General features: G+C 64.8%; 1 protein-coding gene across 3 annotated transcripts in view; it reads right to left on the bottom strand.

The window, feature by feature from the left end:
* The window catches only part of NOTCH1 (notch receptor 1), a 52,456-nt gene that overhangs the window by 20,345 nt on the left and 14,041 nt on the right, over positions 1-18,070 (bottom strand). Inside the window, exons 3-12 of one of the 3 annotated variants that reach the window (XM_034929539.3) lie at positions 8,887-9,149; positions 8,021-8,359; positions 4,612-4,734; positions 3,760-3,993; positions 3,306-3,461; positions 2,921-3,106; positions 2,439-2,552; positions 1,271-1,384; positions 773-1,006; positions 580-690 (exon numbers count right to left, since the gene is read on the bottom strand). In XM_034929539.3, the coding sequence (XP_034785430.1) occupies positions 580-690; positions 773-1,006; positions 1,271-1,384; positions 2,439-2,552; positions 2,921-3,106; positions 3,306-3,461; positions 3,760-3,993; positions 4,612-4,734; positions 8,021-8,359; positions 8,887-9,149 (1,874 nt within the window). The remainder of the gene's footprint in view (positions 1-579; positions 691-772; positions 1,007-1,270; positions 1,385-2,438; positions 2,553-2,920; positions 3,107-3,305; positions 3,462-3,759; positions 3,994-4,611; positions 4,735-8,020; positions 8,360-8,886; positions 9,150-18,070) is intronic. The other 2 variants (XM_034929540.3, XM_063593857.1) reach the window with 2 other exon arrangements.

Here is an 18,070-nt window from a genome sequence, read left to right as displayed (position 1 = left end):
GCAGGGCGGGTCAGACTCCGAGGCCCAGCGCCCGGGGGGTCCCACCCACGTCAACCTCGGTTTCCCTGTCTGTTGAGCCGGGGCGATCACCCTTCTGGCCACATCCTTCCAGGTGTCAGAAACCATCTTGGATCACAATGTGCCATGTGCCAGCCTCCCCGGGCACCAGTGCCCACTCAGGTCATCCTCCCAGGGGCCCCAGGGGCAGGGGCTACTGCAGCCCTGACTGATGAGAATCTGAGGCCCAGAGAGGCAGAGGGACCTGCTCAAAGGTGCTGGTGAGCCACAGAGGCAGAAGGTACTCAAGCCTGACCTCAGGGCTGGCCGCTCCCTCTTGGCCTGCTGGGCCACTGTGCCAACACAGCCTGGGACAGCTCTGACCGGAGACAAGAGGGGTCGGGGGGACCCATCGTGCTGCCGGTTATAGCCCTGGTCCCGCTGCAATCTCTGCCGCAGACCACGGTCTGCCCAGGTGGGCAGCACCAAAGCCCCCACCCAACCCCTCAGCAGCCCCAGGGCAGTGGCTGACCTTGATCTCTGAGCACAGTGCAGTCAGCCCCCACGTGCAGGGCCACTCACCTGTGTAGCCCGGCTCACAGGCACACTCGTAGCCATCGATCTTGTCCAGACAGGTGCCCGAGTCGCAGGGGCTGCTGGCACAGTCATCCAGGTTGATCTCACAGTTGGGTCCTGAAGGGGTGGCACGTGTCGGTCAGTCCTCGGGCCCGCCCTGCCCACTGGCCCCCCGCTGGCCACCCGCCTGGCCGGCCACCTGTGGTCCCCTTCAGGCAGAAGCAGAGGTAGGCGTTGTCGCGGTCCTGGCAGGTGCCCCCGTGGCGGCAGGGCTGGCTGGAGCACTCGTTGATGTTGGTCTCGCAGTGGTGGCCCGTGTAGCCTGGGCGGCAGAGGCAGGTGAAGGTGGCGACGCCGTCCTTGCAGGAGCCGTAGTGGCAGGGGTCGGGGTCACACTCATCGATGTCCACCTCGCAGTGCGTCCCCGTGTACCCTGGACCGCGGGAGGGGCGGGCACAGGAAGACTTAGGACTGGCTGCCCCCGGGACACCCATGACCAGACCTGGGGTCGCCTGTGCCCACCTGAGGAGGGCTCCGAGCGTGGCATTCCCACCTACTCAGGATTGGGGTTGAGCTGTGCTCTCGGCCTCTGGACCAGGTGGCCCAGACCAAGGTGTCCATGACCTTGTCAGTTTCACTGCCCTGAGTGCCCTGTCCCGTCCCCTGTCCCTCCCCGCTGGTGGGCGCCGGCCCGCACCTTCCGTGCACACACAGGTGTAAGTGTTGGGTCCGTCCAGGCACTTGGCACCATTCTTGCAGGGGGTGCTGGCACACTCGTCCACATCGTACTGGCACAGATGCCCAGTGAAGCCTGGGGCCGGGGAGGGGAGGGAGTCATGTGCAACAGCACTATGGCCCTTCAGGGACCCCCGGCCAGACCCCAGCAGTGAGCGCCTGGCTGGGCTCCCCAGGGCACACTCAGCCTGAGCTCAGCCAGCCCCAGCTCTCCCTGCCTCCCGCTGCCCGCTCCCCGGATCAAAGCCCCTCCCCCAGCACCACACGCCCTCGCTCCCACAGAAGGGGCCTTTTTCCCAAACCGACTGGGTTGCTATGGCTACAGCGGAGCTGGGCTGAGAATGGGGCTCCCCTCGCTCCAGTGTCTGGGACGGGTAATCTATGTCTCGGGAGCCTGGGCTTGGGCCAGCAACGCCTCCCTGGGCTCTGCGCCCCGGCCCACAGCTCTGGGACAGATGGAAACACCTTTCACCCAGGCCCCTGAGAGTTCCTCCAAGTCCGCCCCGGGCAGCCATCATCTCCATTGCAGGCCAACCTGCCCCACGTGGTTCTCTGCATACCCTTGTCGCTGGTGTGCCGTTGGGCAGGGGACATGGCAGGACAGGGCAGGCTGGCCTCCCTCCCAGCCTCAAGCCCTCAGAAAGCCAGGCTGGAGCCTCCTCCCTGTCTGGGCACTGCAGCTCCTGGTATACCCTTTTCTCCAGGCAGAAGGGGCTGCACCCAGATCAAGGAGGATCTCCTGGCCCTGGGCTCCACTGCGACCCCTGGGCAAGCTCCCACTCCCCACTGGGCCCTGCCCTTCCTTCGGGGAAGTCTGAAAACACTCCCATCCACTCATGAGGCAAAACCCTCGCTCTCCTGGGAATCTGAACACAACCAATGGTCAGGCCCCCCTCAGGAGGCTGGGGTGCAGACGGCCCAGGGGCAGAGGACACAATCCACGGCCAGGCCCCCCTCAGGAGGCCGGGGTGCAGACGGCCCAGGAGCAGGGGACACAACCCACGGCCCTCACCCCTCAGGAGGCCGGGGTGCAGATGGCCCAGGGGCAGGGGACACAACCCACGCCCAGGCACCCCTCAGGAGGCCAGGGTGCAGATGACCCGGGGGCAGGGGGCGGGGGCAGCCCTCACCCGTGGGGCACTCGCACTGGAACTCATTGATCTTGTCCAGGCAGCGGCCATTGTGCAGGCAGGGGCTGCTGGCGCACTCGTCTGTGTTGACCTCGCAGTGCACACCCTCGTAGCCTGTGGGGTGGGGCAACAGTGAGGGGGGCACGCGCGGCCCCAGTGCCCCACTGGGCACAGCTGTGGACTTGGGACAGAAACGAACCCTGCCTCCAGCCCAGTATCCCAGCCACCACGGGCCCCCTGCGCACCCGCTCCCCTGCAGCCCCTGTGGCCCCTGGCCCGGCACCCTCATCTGCCTAGCACTACCCCCGTGCTCTGCTGGCCCTGTGGCCTGGCCTCAGTTTCCCCATGCCCTGTGCAGGCTGTGGGCCCAGAAGGCATGGAAGCTGGGGAAAGCGGAAGCAACCCACAGATGTTCCCGGGGCTGCCCCTCCAAGGCTGCCCAGCCTCGACTCGGTTTCCCGCCCTGGCCCCGGCCAACGCACCAGGCATGCAGATGCACTGGAACTCCCCAATCTGGTCCAGGCAGGTGGCGTCGTTCTGGCACGGGTTCGAGACGCACTCGTTGACGTCGATCTCGCATCGGGGGCCCGTGTAGCCCTGCAGACACTGGCACTCGAAGGAGCCCAGCGTGTTGATGCACTTGCCCGCATGCTCGCAGGGGTTGGCACCTGGCGAGGGCACACGGGTGAGAGGCTGCTCCAGGCACCCTGGCCCCTGCAACACCTCGCTGCACACCACCCCCATCGGACTGGCAGGGTCCCATCCCCCATCTAACCGGGCACCCCCTGAAGCCAGAATCGACTTCTCATCGGTTCTGGGGCCCGGCTGCCACCCCCACCTGGCCGCACCCCCTGTGCTGGCACCTACCCAGCGAGCACTCATCCACGTCCTGGCTGCAGGCCGGGCCCGTGTACCCCGAGGGGCAGGTGCAGATGGCCTTGCCATTGACAGGGTTGGTGTCGCAGTTGGAGCCCTCGTTACAGGGGTTGCTGATGCATGCGTCGTTGAGGTGGCACAGCAGACCTGGGCAGGCAGCGGCGGTCAGTGGGCATGGCCCCTGGGCCAGGCATGGCACACCACCCACGGCTGGGGTCCAACCCCACTGACACCCCAGGAGGAGCTGCCCGCCGTGACCCCATCGGGCATCCCGTGACACTTGGGACGTTCCAGGGGACTCACAGCGACCACCGGCCTCCCTGACCAGAAAGGCCCTTTCAGGTTATCCTGGGTGCAGGAGGGCCACAGTCCCTGGGTGAGGTCACACAGCCCAGGCCTGGCCCATGTGAGCCCCCTGCGCCCACCTGGGCCTCAAGGCACTCACCTGTGCGGCCATGGGGACACTCGCAGTAGAAGGAGGCCACACGGTCATGGCAGGTGGCGCCGTGGAAGCAGGCGGCGCTGGCACAGTCATCAATGTTCTCGCTGCAGTCCTCACCAGTCCAGCCGTTGACACACACGCAGTTGTAGCCACCGTGGGTGTTGTGGCAGGTCCCGCCGTTCTGGCAGGCATTTGGCATCAGCTGGCACTCGTCCACATCCTCGGTACAGTACTGACCTGCAGGGAACAGGAGCTGTCGGCCCCGGGCAGCTGCCACTCCCTGAGCTCCCTGTCCCCTAAGACGCAGGGTGGCAATGCCGCCCCCTCCAGGAAGCCTTCCTGGGCTGACTCCTCCACCCACCGCCAGCCTAAATCACTCCTTCCTCTGCAGGCCCAGCACCATGGAGTCTTGCCTCCTCTTTGTGCTCTGTGGACACTGCTGCGTCGGGGTGCACCTTTGCCCGTCACCCCACCAGAGGGTAATTCCCGAACGCAGGGCCTGTCTGTTCATCCAGGCATCCCTGTGACCGGCCCAGGAAGCATGGCCTGAGTGGGGTGCTGAAGGCCCTCAATGCCAGGACACCCCACTGGGCACAGGGGCTGCCTGGGGCCAGGTTGCAAACGGCCCACACAGACCAACCAGGGCCCTGTCTGTGCTGACCCCCGAGGTGAGGGGCATCAGACCCTGGCCACGGGAAGTGGGGCCCCCATCATGTTGTCCTTCTCGGCCAACCCCAGTCTGCCTGGCCTGGGACAGGGTCTTGGCTGCTCCCCACTATGCCTGTGAGTGCAGTTTAGTAAGTGGGTAGCAGCCCCACCCCGGCTACCCTGCCCTGCGGCGACCCGTATACGCGCCTGTCCACTCTGGCGGGCAGCGGCAGTTGTAGGTGTTCACGCCGTCCACACAGGCACCCCCGTTCTTGCAGTTGTTTCCTGGACAATCGTCGATATTTTCCTCACAGTTCTGGCCGGTGAAGCCTGCCGCAAGAGGGGCCGGGTCAGCCTCTTCCCTGAGGTCCAGTCCGGCTCCTGCCTGGACCCCCGACACACCGCTCTGGACACAAGAGCCTGGCCTCCACGGCCCTGCCCTGGGGCCCCCGGGGTCTGTGCTCGTCCCCTGCCTCACTCCAGTGCCCAGAGGGACATGCCCTGCTTGAAAGAATCATTTTGGACAGGGCTGGCTAAACAGGGACTCAGGAACACAGGGTTCCAGAAGATTCTGTCACAAAAACCCTTGGGTCTCTTTTAAGAGTTTCCGGCAGCTCCTGCACCTGGGTGCCGCCTGCATGCTCAGAGCTCCCTACAATGTCTCCATAGGGGGGCCACACACCCCATCTTCAGGGGCTGACACTGGGGCCTGGGCTCTGAGCAGCAGGGGACATGGGGCCAAGCAGGCTGCTGGCTGGGGCAGGGTGGGCCCCTCGCAGCCCCAGGGAAGCTGCAGAGATTCAGATGGCCCATCTTCCCTGGGGCAGAGCTCTGGTGCCCACCTCCTCCTCCCCCTCCTCCTCCACAGGCTGCCAGGGCCCCCTCCCCCGAGGTATGGCCCCACCCAGGCCTCCAAGGCAGCCAGTTAGCTATTAATCCACTCAACTCCCGCTGGTTCAATGATCAACCCAGAAAGGCGCGTTCGGCAACAGCCAAACCTGCAGCCGGTTACTAATTGCCGCCCTCCCGAGATGCCTTTGAACCCCCCTTGCCCTTGGAGTTCCCACCTGCTCGGCCCCTCCCTCTGAGACATTGCCCCGCTGCCACCACCCCGTCCGTCCTGTCTGTCTGCTGGACCGGAGCAAAAGCAGGCAGCCAGAGACAACCAAAATCCAAAATGCAAATCAGCTTGGGGAGCACCCAAAACCAGATCCCAGCCCTGGCGCGGTGGCTCACGCCTGGAATCCCAGCACTTTGGGAGGCTGAAGTGGGTGGATCGCTCGCGCCCAGGAGTTCAAGACCAGCCTGGACAACATGGCGAAACCCCGTCTCTACAAAAAAAAATACAAGAAGTAGCAAAGCGTGGTGGGGCGGGCCTGTGGTCCCAAGCTACTTGAGGGGCTGAGGCAGAAGGATCGCTTTAGCCTGGGAGGTCAAGGCTGCAGTGAGCTGAGGGCACGTCACTGTACTCCAGCCTGAGTGACAGAGACCTGTCTCAAAAAAAAAAAAAAAATTCAGAGCCTGGAGCCTGAGTCCCGGTCCCACTCACGTGTGGGACCCTGCACCCCGGCTCCTAGGCAGGTGGGGCCCCTGGCTGGGCCTGCGACCCCAGGGCTGCCCTGCAAAGCACTGGCTGAGGCACACAGTGGGAGAGAGGGCGGGAAGCCAGCGAGAGCCCCGTGGACCCCAGCTGGACCCTCTGCGACGTAGCCTCGGCCAGCGACCCCACGAGGAGACAGTGCTGACGTGCCAGGCAGGCTGTGCGACCCCAAATCCCAGCCAGTTCCCAGGCCTGCAGAGCTCAGGGCCGCCCCCACCTCGGTTCCCCGTGACTCCACACACAGCTGTCTCCTGGGCTCCTGAACACCCAGAGGTGGCTGAGGGCCCTTCAGGGGGCCTGGGTGCAGGGGCCACCGGGGACAGTCTGAAGCTAGGGTCTGGCAGGCCTGAGTCATTTGGGGAGGCCCCCGGATGGTCATCTCACCCTGAAACGGCCAGACTCCACAGCAGGCAGTGAGCACACCCCTCACCGGACGGGTGACCCAGCCCCCAGCACCCCAGCCTCTGAGATCTACCCACACTCAAGTGAGTGAACCCCACCAGCCCCTCCCCTTCCCTCCCTGCCCACTCACCAGGGCCCTGAGCTGCCCTGCACGGGCAGTGGCTCTGAGCCGGCCCAGCACCCCTGGCATCTCTGCCGCTGGGCTTCACCAGGAGGTCCTCACCCACCCTGCCCAAGGTGGGTGGGCATCAGCTCTGCACGCAGGTGGCCTTGGACAAGGCCGCACACACCCCACCTGCCCTAGCCTGAACCACGGCCCCCCGAGAGCTTGGCCCCTCAATCCGTGTGACTGGAGGTAGGGTCCCGTGCTGCTAAGAAGGCATCTGAGCCCCCACCAGCAGAAGGGCTCTGCGCCCCACCCTGCAGAGATCCAAGCCGGCCAGGGAGTGTCTGTCCCCACCCCACGCTCGCCCAGTGACTTGCAGGAAACGCACACGTCTGGTGTCTGCACGCAGAGTTGGCTGGGCTCAGCTGACTGGGCAGCCAGGGAGCTTCCCCTTTGCAGGGGCCAGGCCAGCTTGGGGCTTCCAAGGGGGTGGGGCAGCCCTTGGGTCACCCGTGGGTCAGCCAGGACCCTGTGCACCCTCCAGCCCCACCCCTGCCTGAATGCCCTCTCCCCATTCCCACCTAACAGCCATTCTGTGCAGCTGAGATTACAGGTTTTCTTTTTTCTCTTCACTTTTTTTTTTTTTTTTTTTTTGAGACGGAGTCTCGCTCTGTCGCCCAGGCTGGAGTGCAGTGGCGGGATCTCGGCTCACTGCAACCTCCGCCTCCCGGGTTCAAGTGATTCTCCTCCCTCAGCCTCCTGAGTAGCTGGGACTACAGGCGCGTGCCACCATGCCTGGCTAATTTTTTGTATTTTTAGTAGAGACGGGGTTTCGCCGTGTTAGCCAGGATGGTCTCCATCTCCTGACTTTGTGATCTGCCCACCTCGGCCTCCCAAAGTGCTGGGATTACAGGCGTGAGCCACCACGCGCGGCCGAGACTGGAGGTTTTCAAAACTCTTCCTTATTTTTAGAGCTGCTGCAAAATTTACTCAAACAAGAACTACAGCAGAGAGGCTCCTACGTACAACACAGGGATCGGGGAGCACTGCGGACACGGGCAGGCGGCTGCGCCTACCTGTCACCCCCACCCGCAGGAGACCAGCAGGATGGCAGGAAGGGCCACGGCTTGGGAAGTGATGGTGCCCCCGCAGCTCCCACACCCTCTCCGGCCCCAGCCCCACTCCAGGGGAAACCCTGGGGGTTGCGCAAGTCAGGGTGCCTGCACTGCGGGGAGGCAGGGCGTCCTACAGCTCGAATGTGAGTTCCAGGAAACTCCAAAGACACGGGCTGGCACCTGGACCCTGTGCAAGCCTCCTCCCAGCGCACACCCCGCTCCAGACGCGTCCCCCCAACACCACACGCAGTCTGGGGAACTCGCCATCCCGCCTTCCCAACTCCCCGCCATGGGCCCTCCCAGGGCTGCCCCTACACCAGGCGCCCCGTTCCCACTCCCTGGGCCTGGCAGCCGGGGAGGGGCTCGTGCACCCCGGCCAGCGGGCAGCACTACCTGGCAGGCAGGCACACTCGTGGGTGACGTCGCCCGTGGGGCGGCAGGTGCCCCCGTTCTGGCAGGGCGAGGGGCTGCAGGGCACGTAGGGCCGCTCGCAGTTGGGGCCGGTGTGGGTGGCGCGGCAGACGCAGCGGTAGGAGCCGACCTCGTTGTGGCAGGTGCCTCCGTGGCGGCAAAGCCCGGGCTTCTGGCCACACTCGTTGACATCCTGCCGGCAGGTGGGGCCGTGGAAGCTGGGTGGGCAGTGGCAGATGTAGGAGGCCTCGAAGGGCAGGCACTGGCCACCGTTGGCACAGGGGTTGGAGGCGCACGGGTCAGCCTGCTGGCACGATTTCCCTGGAGACAAGGGGCAAGAGGGTCATGCTGGCCTCACTGCTCCCCGAGGCCGGGCCTTCCCTCCCTTCAGGCCACCTGGAGGTGCCAGCCTGGGCTCCACCTTAGGTGCTATCACATTTGATCCTCAGGACCTGCCGTGAGACCGGTTGCCTTTGGCAGATGAAGGACCACAGCTCCCAAGAGGCCTGAGCCTGGGCCGTCTCTTCCCAGAGCTGACACCTCCAGACACCCTTCACCCTAACAGGTGAGGGCCAGTGCACGGCAGGAGGAAGGGGGCAGGGGCGGCCTGGACACAGAGGCTCCCCTTGTCTCACAAAAGTGGGGACAGCAAGAGTTGGGCCAGAGCAAGCAGCTGAAAACGAGGCGATTCCAGGTCTGGGAGGGGGGCAGGGACCCTGGGGCAGGGGCTCCCAATTACTTCCAGGTCAGAGACCCGGGCCTGGATCCCGCCAAGTACCTCAAGTTGCCTGGGCAGCTGGCGGCGGGCCTGGGTCTGCCCACCCCTCAGGCTGTGGGTCCTCCCTCACCTGACCAGCCGGGCGGGCAGCGGCACTTGTACTCCGTCAGCGTGAGCAGGTCGCAGGTGCCCCCGTTGCGGCAGGGGTTGGTGAGGCAGGCGTTGTCCAGGGGTGTCAGGCAGAGGGGCCCAGAGAAGCCCAGGGGACAGCTGCAGGCATAGTCTGCCACGCCTCTGCGGTCCACCACGTGGCATGTCCCGGCGTTCTTGCAGGGGGTGCTGAGGCACGGGTTGGGGTCCTGGCATCGCGGGCCCACGAAGGCCCCGCCACAGCTGTTGGCAGATGTGCCAGGGCAGTTAGTTCCCACCTGCTTCCCCAGCGCTCCCGCCACTCAGCACCGGGCACCTGTCATGGGCACAGCCGCCTCCCCCCACACCCCGGGCACGGGCACAACGGGTGCTTAGCAGGGTTCCCTTAGGGCTGATAAAATGTTCTGGAAACAGACACATGCCGCGATTGCACAACTTTGGGAATGTACTGAATGCCACTGAATGAGGCTGAGGCAGGAGAATCACTTGAACCCAGGAGGCAGAGGTTGCAGTGAGCCGAGATCACGCCACTGCACTCCAGCCTGGGTGACAGAGCAAGACTCAAAAAAAGAAAGAAAGAAAAAGACAAATGACTGCTAACTCGGGGAACAAGCTAGAGACTAGGATGTTCCAGCAGAACCCAGCTTGGACTCCACAGCCCAGGCAGGGGTCTGGGTCTACACCCGCGGAGAGCCATGGAGAGGAGCCGGGTACATTAGCTCCGTAGAGCCTCCGGGTCTGCAGGCCTATCTGCTTTTCTTCCCAGCTTTGCTAAAGCGAACAGGCATTGCTTGGGCAGTAACAAAGGCCGTGGTTTTTCCAACCTTCAGGTGTCAACATGATGGCAGTCACGGAAAGTGTGGATCAGCCCCTTCCTACGTGGAAGCCTTTCTTTTTCTTTTCTTTTCTTTTTTTTTTTTTTTTGAGTCTTGCTCTGTTGCCCAGGCTGGAGTGCAGTGGCGCGATCTCGGCTCACTGCAACCTCCACCTCCCTGGTTCAAGCGATTCTCCTGCCTCAGCCTCCCGAGTAGCTGGGACTACAGGCACCTGACACCATGCCCAGCTAATTTTTGTATTTTTAGTAGAGACAGGGTTTCACCATGTTGGCCAGGCTGGTCTTGATCTCTTGACCTCGTGATCTGCCCGCCTCGGCCTCCCAAAGTGCTGGGATTACAGGCGTGAGCCAACGCGCCCGGCCAGGAAGCCTTTCTGATGGGACACCTCACGCTGAGACCGCAATGGGGATGGGACATCTCATGCCAAGATCGCACTGGGGATGAAGGCCGGCCCGTTCCCTGCCCACACTCAGCCCCCAGACACGTTTCCCTTTCGGCACTGAGTCTTCATAACTCACATCCAGGCACATCAGCCAGGAGCAGAAGCACCCACATTACAGCCGGGGAAACCAAGGTGCCAGGAGGTCCCTGTGCCAGGTCTCTGCAACCCCGTCAAGGTGGGTGAAAGGCTGCCCCTCACCCCGGACACACAGTCTGGGCTCAGAGAGAACAAGGGGAGCCAGGGGAGGGGTCCTGCATCTCCACCCAGGCCTGGTCTCACCTGTTCCCTGTGGCAACAGGCGCAGAGCCTGCCCCCCCCCAGCCACCTGCTGTGGTCATAAATCTCCGGCCCCCGTCACCTCCTGGCCTTGCGCTCCGGGAAAAGGTCTGGGACCCACCGGGTGCCGCTCTTCCCAGTGGTGAAGCCTCTGAAGCAGAACATGCCACCAGCCTCAGCGGCCCCAGCGGCCCGGGAAGGCAGCGGCCTCACGGCTCAGGCCCTGGGTGGGCACGACCTCCTCCAGATGGGATGTACAGAGGGAACCGTCCCGCCTTCCAGAGCCCACCTGGGTGCGGGGCTGCGGCGGCTGCCTGCCCCAGGACCGGCCCTGAAGCTGCCGGCTTCCCACAGGACCCCCACCGGCCCCCCAAGTCTTCGCCTCCTCTCCCGCTTATTCCCACCCCAGTGTCTCCAATCAGACCTGTGATATGTGTGGCAGTGGCCTGGGGGGGGCCTTACCCTGAGGGGCTTGTGGAGGCTGGGGGTGGGGGTTCCTGTGCGTTTCTCAGCAGCCAGCCACGCCCCTGTCCCAAAGGCCCGGGAGGCATCTGTCTTCCCCGAAGGCTTTTACCCCTGGCCATGGCTTGGGTAGAGAGAACGCAAAAGGGCCACTCCGGCCGACCATCTGTTGCCAGAAGCCAAAAGTCCCAAACCAACTGGCTTAAAGAAAACACATGTCACCCCCTCCAAAGGGGCTCTGGGGAATTCACTCAGGCCTTGCTACGGCTCCTGCCAGCCCAGTGAGTGACGGGCACAGCCCCGGAATGAGGCTCCCCCTCCTCCATCCCATGTGGCCGGTCACTCCGGGGCTGCAGCGACAGACCTGCCTCTGCGGGCACCTGTTGGGAGGGCAGACGTGGTTCCCACTGCACGCAGATCCAGTTACAGGCTGGCTGGTCCCCGAGGTGGAGCGGCCGCTGGGAACCCGTGGAGTGCACAGGCTGGGCTGGGCTGGGCTGTGGCCACAGGAGGGGCGCCCTCCCTCCACATAAATGCCCCATTGTCAGGCGGGAGTTGGCCACAGCTCCCGCTTGGAGAAAAGGCCCTTTTTTCTTTCCCAGCCGCTGAAGTCGGCAGGGGGTGGGTACAGGACAGAGGGCGCTCGGTCATCAAAGCCGGGGCTGGAGGCTCCTCAGCCTGGCCCATGCAAGCCGGTCCCCTGCCTCCCGGCCCCTCGAGGCTCCAAAGAGTGGGAAAAGCTCACCTGCTGGGCAAGACGGGGAGGAGGGGCAGGGGAGGCCCACCCCACAGCTTTAGGGGACCCCAGAGGGGAGACGCTGGAGGTCCGAGCCCCTAGAGCAGTCTCCCACTAAGTGCCCTGAGGTCACAGGACATTGGCTGTCCCTGAATGGACCACGACGCTCTGCCCGGACACCGGGCCCCACTCCCCACCCTGAGCGCGGACCCCAGCGTGGAGGACTGTGGGAGAATCTGCCCAACCGGACGCATCCCAGTTAACGAGGCTGTATCACGCCGGGCCAGCAAGAGGAAAACACGCCCCATAAATCAGGCGTCGGTGCTCGGACAAAGGGCGGCTGGGAGCAGGTGTCGGACGTGGCGGCAGCTGCTCCCAGCGGGTGGGGCAGGAGCCCCAGCCGGAGGCCTGAGGAGGCTCCCGTGGGGGAATGCAGGCTGAGAGGGCCCATTGTCCGCCCCCACTCCCAGCCTGGGCATCGGACACCACAGGGAAGGCCCCTGCCATGGCCCCACAGCCACGGCTTGGAGGTTCCGTGAGACGCGCTAGCTGGGGGGAACCGGGCCGAGCCTGGAGAAAGTTTTGAGCCAGGTGTGGGGGTCTGTGTGTGGGGGGCAGCTTTGGGCCCAGTCTCCCGCTGCTGCTGTGGGCAGCCTCCAGCCTGTGCCCGCCCCAGTCTGTACCTCTCTCCCACCTGGCCACAGAGCTGGAGCACCCTACAGACGGCGAACACCTGCCCTCCGCACAGCACCCAGACGTCCCTGAGAAGGTGGGAGGGACCTCGGGCCTGCAGCATGGCCATGGCCAGGACCACCGGCCTGTGAGCAAACCCTTCACAGCCTTGGCGCTGGCCACACCCCTGGTACCCGGGCCACTCTGTCTTCAACGCCGTCCCGGCAGCCAGGTGGGTGTGGGCCATGAGGTGGGCGCCAGGGCTTGGCCGAGTGAGGTGGCACCCAACAGCTGCAGTGCCCACGGGGATCCTCAGGGCTTCCATGAGTGACCTGCACCCCACCTTCCACCGTCCCCGCATCTCCTCCTGTCAGGGGCGGTGGGGAGACCCCTCTGGGGCTAAAAAGTGGGGCTTGAGATAGGGAACGCCAGTCTCCCCCGACTGGACGAGAGAGCTGCCCTGTCCACCAAGCCACCCAGCCCTCGGGCTCCCACGGAGGAGACCCAACCCACGCCAGGTGTGCCCCCGTGGACTCCCCTTCCGTGCGTCCCTCTTAGGGTCACCTGGCACCTGCCTGTCCCATCCCCCACGCTCAGTGGCCTGGTGGCGCTGGGGTAACCTGTCCTATCTGGGTCCCCCGCAGGTGAGCGGCGGGCGGGGGCTCCAGGAGGGCTGCGGGGGTAGGGTGCCAAGTGGCCCCGGCGCCTGCTGTGCCACTTCCACCACCTCTACCGCCACCACTTTGTTCCCGCCTCAGTATTTCCACTGTGCCGCTCCCGCCCTCCCTGCCAGGGCCGCTCCATAGAAATGCGACTCCAGAAAGCAGCGGGAGGCAGATGCTGCCGAGACCTTTCACCCAGGACGAATTCTAAATTGTGCTGTTTTCCTTTCTAAGCTAAGCGGCCATCTGCCACCCCCAGGGGACAGATGACAGTTCCCTCCGCCCCAAAATGAGAAGGAGGGGTGAGAGGGACTCAGTGGGGGCAGGACTCACTCACTTCCTGCCCTCAAGGAGTTTATGGTCATGCAGGGCCAGGGATGGGGGCACAGGCGGAGGCCGAGCAGAGGGGTGGGGGTGTGGGGTCAGCTGGACCCAACCCAGCTGGGGTGTCAGTGATGTGGCTGGCTCTGCACCCGCAACAGGAACCAGAGACCCTGGGTGGGAGAGGTGCTTCCCATGGCTCCACCAGGTGACAGCACCTCCCAAGGCAAGGATGGGCAGGGACAGTGGGGGGTGGGCAGGGACAGTGGGGGGGGATGGGCAGGGACAGTGCAGGGGGGATGGGCAGGGACGGTGAGGGGGATGGGCAGGGACAGTGAGGGGGATGGGCAGGGACAGTGAGGGGGATGGGCAGGGACAGTGGAGGGACGGGCAGGGACAGTTGGTGGGACAGGCAGGGACAGTGCGGGGGCCTCTCCGGTGCACAGGAGCTGCACTTCCCAGAGGGGAAGGAACGGCCCTGCACACCCCAGCTCCCTGGGAAGGGAAGGGGAGGAGCTGCCTGGCTGAAATCAGCATCTTAACACACCCCACCTGTTCCCCAGCAGAGCCACAGGTCCAGCCCCACCTGCCCTCCTTGGGCCTCACTGCCAATCCCGGCCCATTGTCCTGCCACAGAAGCCCAAGGGTCCCCTGGCAGCAGTGTGGTCCCTCACAGGGCAATAAATGGGGGTCTTCTCCCCAGACACCCCCAACAGCTGCTGCTCCCAGGGAGCCCGTGGCCACGTCCTGCAGGAGCCAATCGCTAGGCGGCCAGCCTGAGGGTGCCCCTGCCCCTGGGACCCCTCCCTCACCAGCAGGACCTGCCCCCAGCCTCAAGGGGCTTTCTGCCCAGAGGGGAGTCTAGGGCTCCCACTCTGCCTGCTCCTGTGATGGCAGGGGCACCCCCACGCCCTCCCCAGACCCAGATCCTGCCGTGCTCTGCTAAGACCCAGCAAGGCTGACCACCTTCTACCCACGCCACTGACAGTGGGCCCCGCCAGGTGACCTGGGCCACACAGACAGGCCCACCCATCGGCCTGCCCAAGCAAATGGGGCCATATGTGGACTGGCCGGGGGGACACTGTGACCCCCTACTGGAGACGGGGAGACAAGGCCAGACCTGGGTGGGGATGCTTCCCAAGGCAGGCTTCCATGAGGCCAACGAGCCCAGCTCTAGCCCGGACCAAGGCTTCTGGGGCAGGGGGAGTCCTGGGACTTCAGCCCCTCCCTTGGGCAGAGGCTAGACCAAGTTTCCCCAATCCCAGTGGGCACCACCCACCTTCCAGGAGGCACTGGCTGCTAAGAAATGAGCTGGGCAGGGGGCTCAGGGTCCCACCTCGGGTCCTCTCCCACTGGAACGGCCAAGCAGCCCAGCCCTGGGGGATGGAGGAGGCTTGGGAAGATGCTGGAACCTCGTTGCTCACAGCCCCTTCCCTAGCCTCCCCAAATCCCCTAGAACAAAGAGCTATATAGCAAGGAAGGCCCCGGGCTCCTCAAACCTGCCAGGACCCTGTGTCCAAACCCCTGTTCAAACAGCTGGCTGGAGCCTCTGCGGTGGCTAGGAGGCCCTGAAAGGCGCCCTGCAGCCGCTGGGTCTTTCTTCCCTTTCTGCTCCCGGCTTCCTTCCCCATCTTGGACAGGAGAGAGGGATGCAGGCACCGAGGGGGCCAAGGCGGCCCACGATAGCCCAGCACCACCAGGCCTGTTCACCGTTGGGGCACAAAACCACGAGATTGGGGGCTGCAATGTGGGATGGCTGCCTCCAGCCACCACCTGCGGTCCCACCTGAGCTGTGGTCAACCCCAGCGCCTGCAGCCGTTGGGCTGGAGCTGCTGAAAGCTGCATGGGGGCCCTGCCCTGGCTCCCAGGGCCCCAGGAAGGAGGAAAGGGGCAGTGGGGGCTTCAGGGAGGTGGGGGCCCAGAAAAGGAGCCAGCCCCAAACAGCCGCCGCTCCAGAGACAGCAGGCAGCAGGGGGCGGAGTTGGGTGGGGCGGGGGTCGCGGCCGGCCCGCCACAGCGCAGGGACCCAGCCGGGGTCTGAGCCGGGGCCAGGCTTTCCGGCCCAAACAGCTGTTGCCGGCACCCCCAGCTCTTTTGTCTGCAAATCTTTTCCCCCAGTTGCATCCTCGGATGGTTTAAAATGTGCGAAGGAGGAAGTGCAGGAAGGCCAAGTTTCCTCCTCTGGCTCCGGGGAAACCCTTTGTGTGGGAGGCGGGATGGGGACAGAACCTGTCCTCCCGGGAAGCCACCTTTCCCGCAGCCGGGAAAACAATGCCCTCACCCGACATGGGAACGGCTGTCTGCATCTGACCAACAGAAGGCCCGTGGAGATGGCGGAGCTGGGGTGGCCACTCTGGGGGCATGTGGCCAGCCCCTCCCCAAAATGCCAAGGCACAGCCCAGCAGGCTCTGAGACCCCAGGAACTAGGTGTCACCAAAGTGCCCCGCAGGCTGTTTGGAGTGTGAAAAACGCCTGCTGGAGCCCCACCTGCTGCTCCACTGCGGGAATTTCCCACGCGGATCCCCCAAAAGCAGGCATGTGTCTCCTGCCCTGGGACCCCAACGGCCCCTAGGGACCCATGTGGACAAACCTCTTGAGTTGGAGAGGCCAAGATGGTGATGACACGCCGGGGCTCTGCTCCCAAGAAGACCCAGCCCAGCCCTGCACCCCACGATGGCTCAGAGGCAGGGAAGGCAATGGACAGGCCCACAGCAGCGCTGCTGGAGGGCTCAAACCACACTCCATGAATGAAGTCGGGCATCACAGGCTGCGCTCCGGGCCAGCACCAGACATGCTTCTAGCAACCTCCCACCACTGCTCCTGAACAGATCCTGTCGCTGGGGGTGGCAGGAAGGGGCTGCCCGGAGGGGCTCCTCTTCTCCTCTGGAGTGAGCCCCACAGCCAGCAGGGCAGTCGCCCGGAGGTGCTGACTCCATGTCCAGCGTCCTTGTTAAGAATGCTGCAGGGAGGGGAGGGATCCCGAGACATCTGTCCGGCACACACCAGCCCAGCAATGAAGAAACTGAGCCCACGCCCCTCCTGGCCTGACCTACACTCGGGCTTTCCAAGCTCTGTCTCATGGGACCCCCACAACCGCCCTGGGGGCGTGTAATGGGCCCATTTCACAGGTGAGAAAACGGGGCAGCTATGCCCAGCACACCACCCGGATCTGAAGGCAGCTCAGAACCACTCCTGCTGATGGGGACCAGAGCGGGGCAGGGCAAGGCAGCTCCCCAGGGTGGCACAGGAGTGGCAGAAGCTCCCTGGGAAAGAGGAGGAAGGCGCGTGTCCCCCGCACCCCCAGCCCCACCCAGACGGTCTGGATGTTTTGCCCGACCACCTGATCTCCCAGGACCGGGAAGTCTGGAGCAGACAAAGCATTCTTACAGCTCCACCGAAACACAAAACCCTAGGGTGGTGGCGGCAGAGCCCTGGGCGAGAGAGACCCAGCCTCCCGCTCCCCTTCCTTCCTCCCGCCCAGCGGGAGGGCACCGATGCCCCTTCACCCACAGCACCCGCGGTGCGTCGGCACTGGTGAAAGAGGGACGAAGCCGAAGCCCACGCTGCCGGAGGAGCACTCCTGGCCTCCCGGGGGCAGACGCCGCCCTCCTGCGCCTCCTCCCGCCTGTCCCGGGAAACCACCAGGACACCTCTGTGTGCCTCCCGATTCGGCCGCAGATGGACGGCGGCTTCAGTGGTGGCCCCAGAGGTCACCTCATCCCCATCACACCCGCCGGCTCCCTGCTCTCTGACCACACGAGGCACAGAGGGGCCTCCGAGCCCAGGAATCCTCCTCTCGGAACACCGCTCGCCTGCCGGCCCAGTCCCAGCGCCCAGCCCGGCTCACATACCGGCCCACTGTGCCCCTGGCACCCCCTCAGAGCCTCACTCTGCCCAGGCCCAGCGTGATCACCGGGCGCCTGGGATTACCCCACACTTGGGAAGTGGGATCCAGGCAGGTGCCTGCAGCCCTGGGAGGGGCCCATAAGGAGGGGCACCTGGGGGAGGGGCTTGCAGTGCCACAACCTGGGGGACACCAGGGTGTCCCAAGACAGCTGGCACAGGCTGAGGACTGTCTGGGGTACCTTTCCCTGTGGGGAAAGTTGGGGATTCTTGGGCTGGACTTGGCAGGTCCTAAAACTTCTGCCCCTCCAAGGCACTGAATAATGCCCAGCCTCGCCCACTGCCTCGTGGCCTCGCCCAAATATCTCGCACTACCTCACCCAATCCCGCAGGACCTCGCCCAAATCCCACACATGACCTCGATCAAATAGCGCACAACCGCATGCAAATCCCACACAGTCTCCCCAGAGCCTGTGGCTGGGGCTGGCCTCTGGGAGAGACCTTCCTGGAGGGGCCCCCACAGCACCAGGAAGGGGCTCCAGGGTGGATGACACAGATGACACATCCCCGGGGGAGCCGGGCGTGCCGCCCGAGACCCAGCTACACCTCCCACAGCCGCCATGACTCTGTAGCCAACTCAAAAGAAGGCGCAACAATTCGCAGCAGTCGCCCAGCCACAAGGACGGCAGCTGGGGCTGTCAGGAGCCCTGGGGGACACTTCATGGCCCCAGCCGCTTCCCATCTCCTAAGGAGGAGGGGAGCTCAGAGAGGTGGTGGCGGCCCGGGGTCGCACAGCCCACGTGGGGGAAAGAAGTCCGTGGCCTGTGTTGTCGACCCAGTGCCACCCCACGCCTGGAAGGGGGAAGGTCTGGTGGGGGTGGCTGGCCTGGACTGCAGCCCCTGCAGGCTGGAGC

This window comes from Pan paniscus, chromosome 11 (genome assembly GCF_029289425.2).
Source record: "Pan paniscus chromosome 11, NHGRI_mPanPan1-v2.0_pri, whole genome shotgun sequence".
Lineage (NCBI taxonomy): Eukaryota > Metazoa > Chordata > Mammalia > Primates > Hominidae > Pan > Pan paniscus.
The sequence above is the reverse complement of the archived record's forward strand: the minus strand, read 5'-3'. Positions and strand labels throughout refer to the sequence as shown.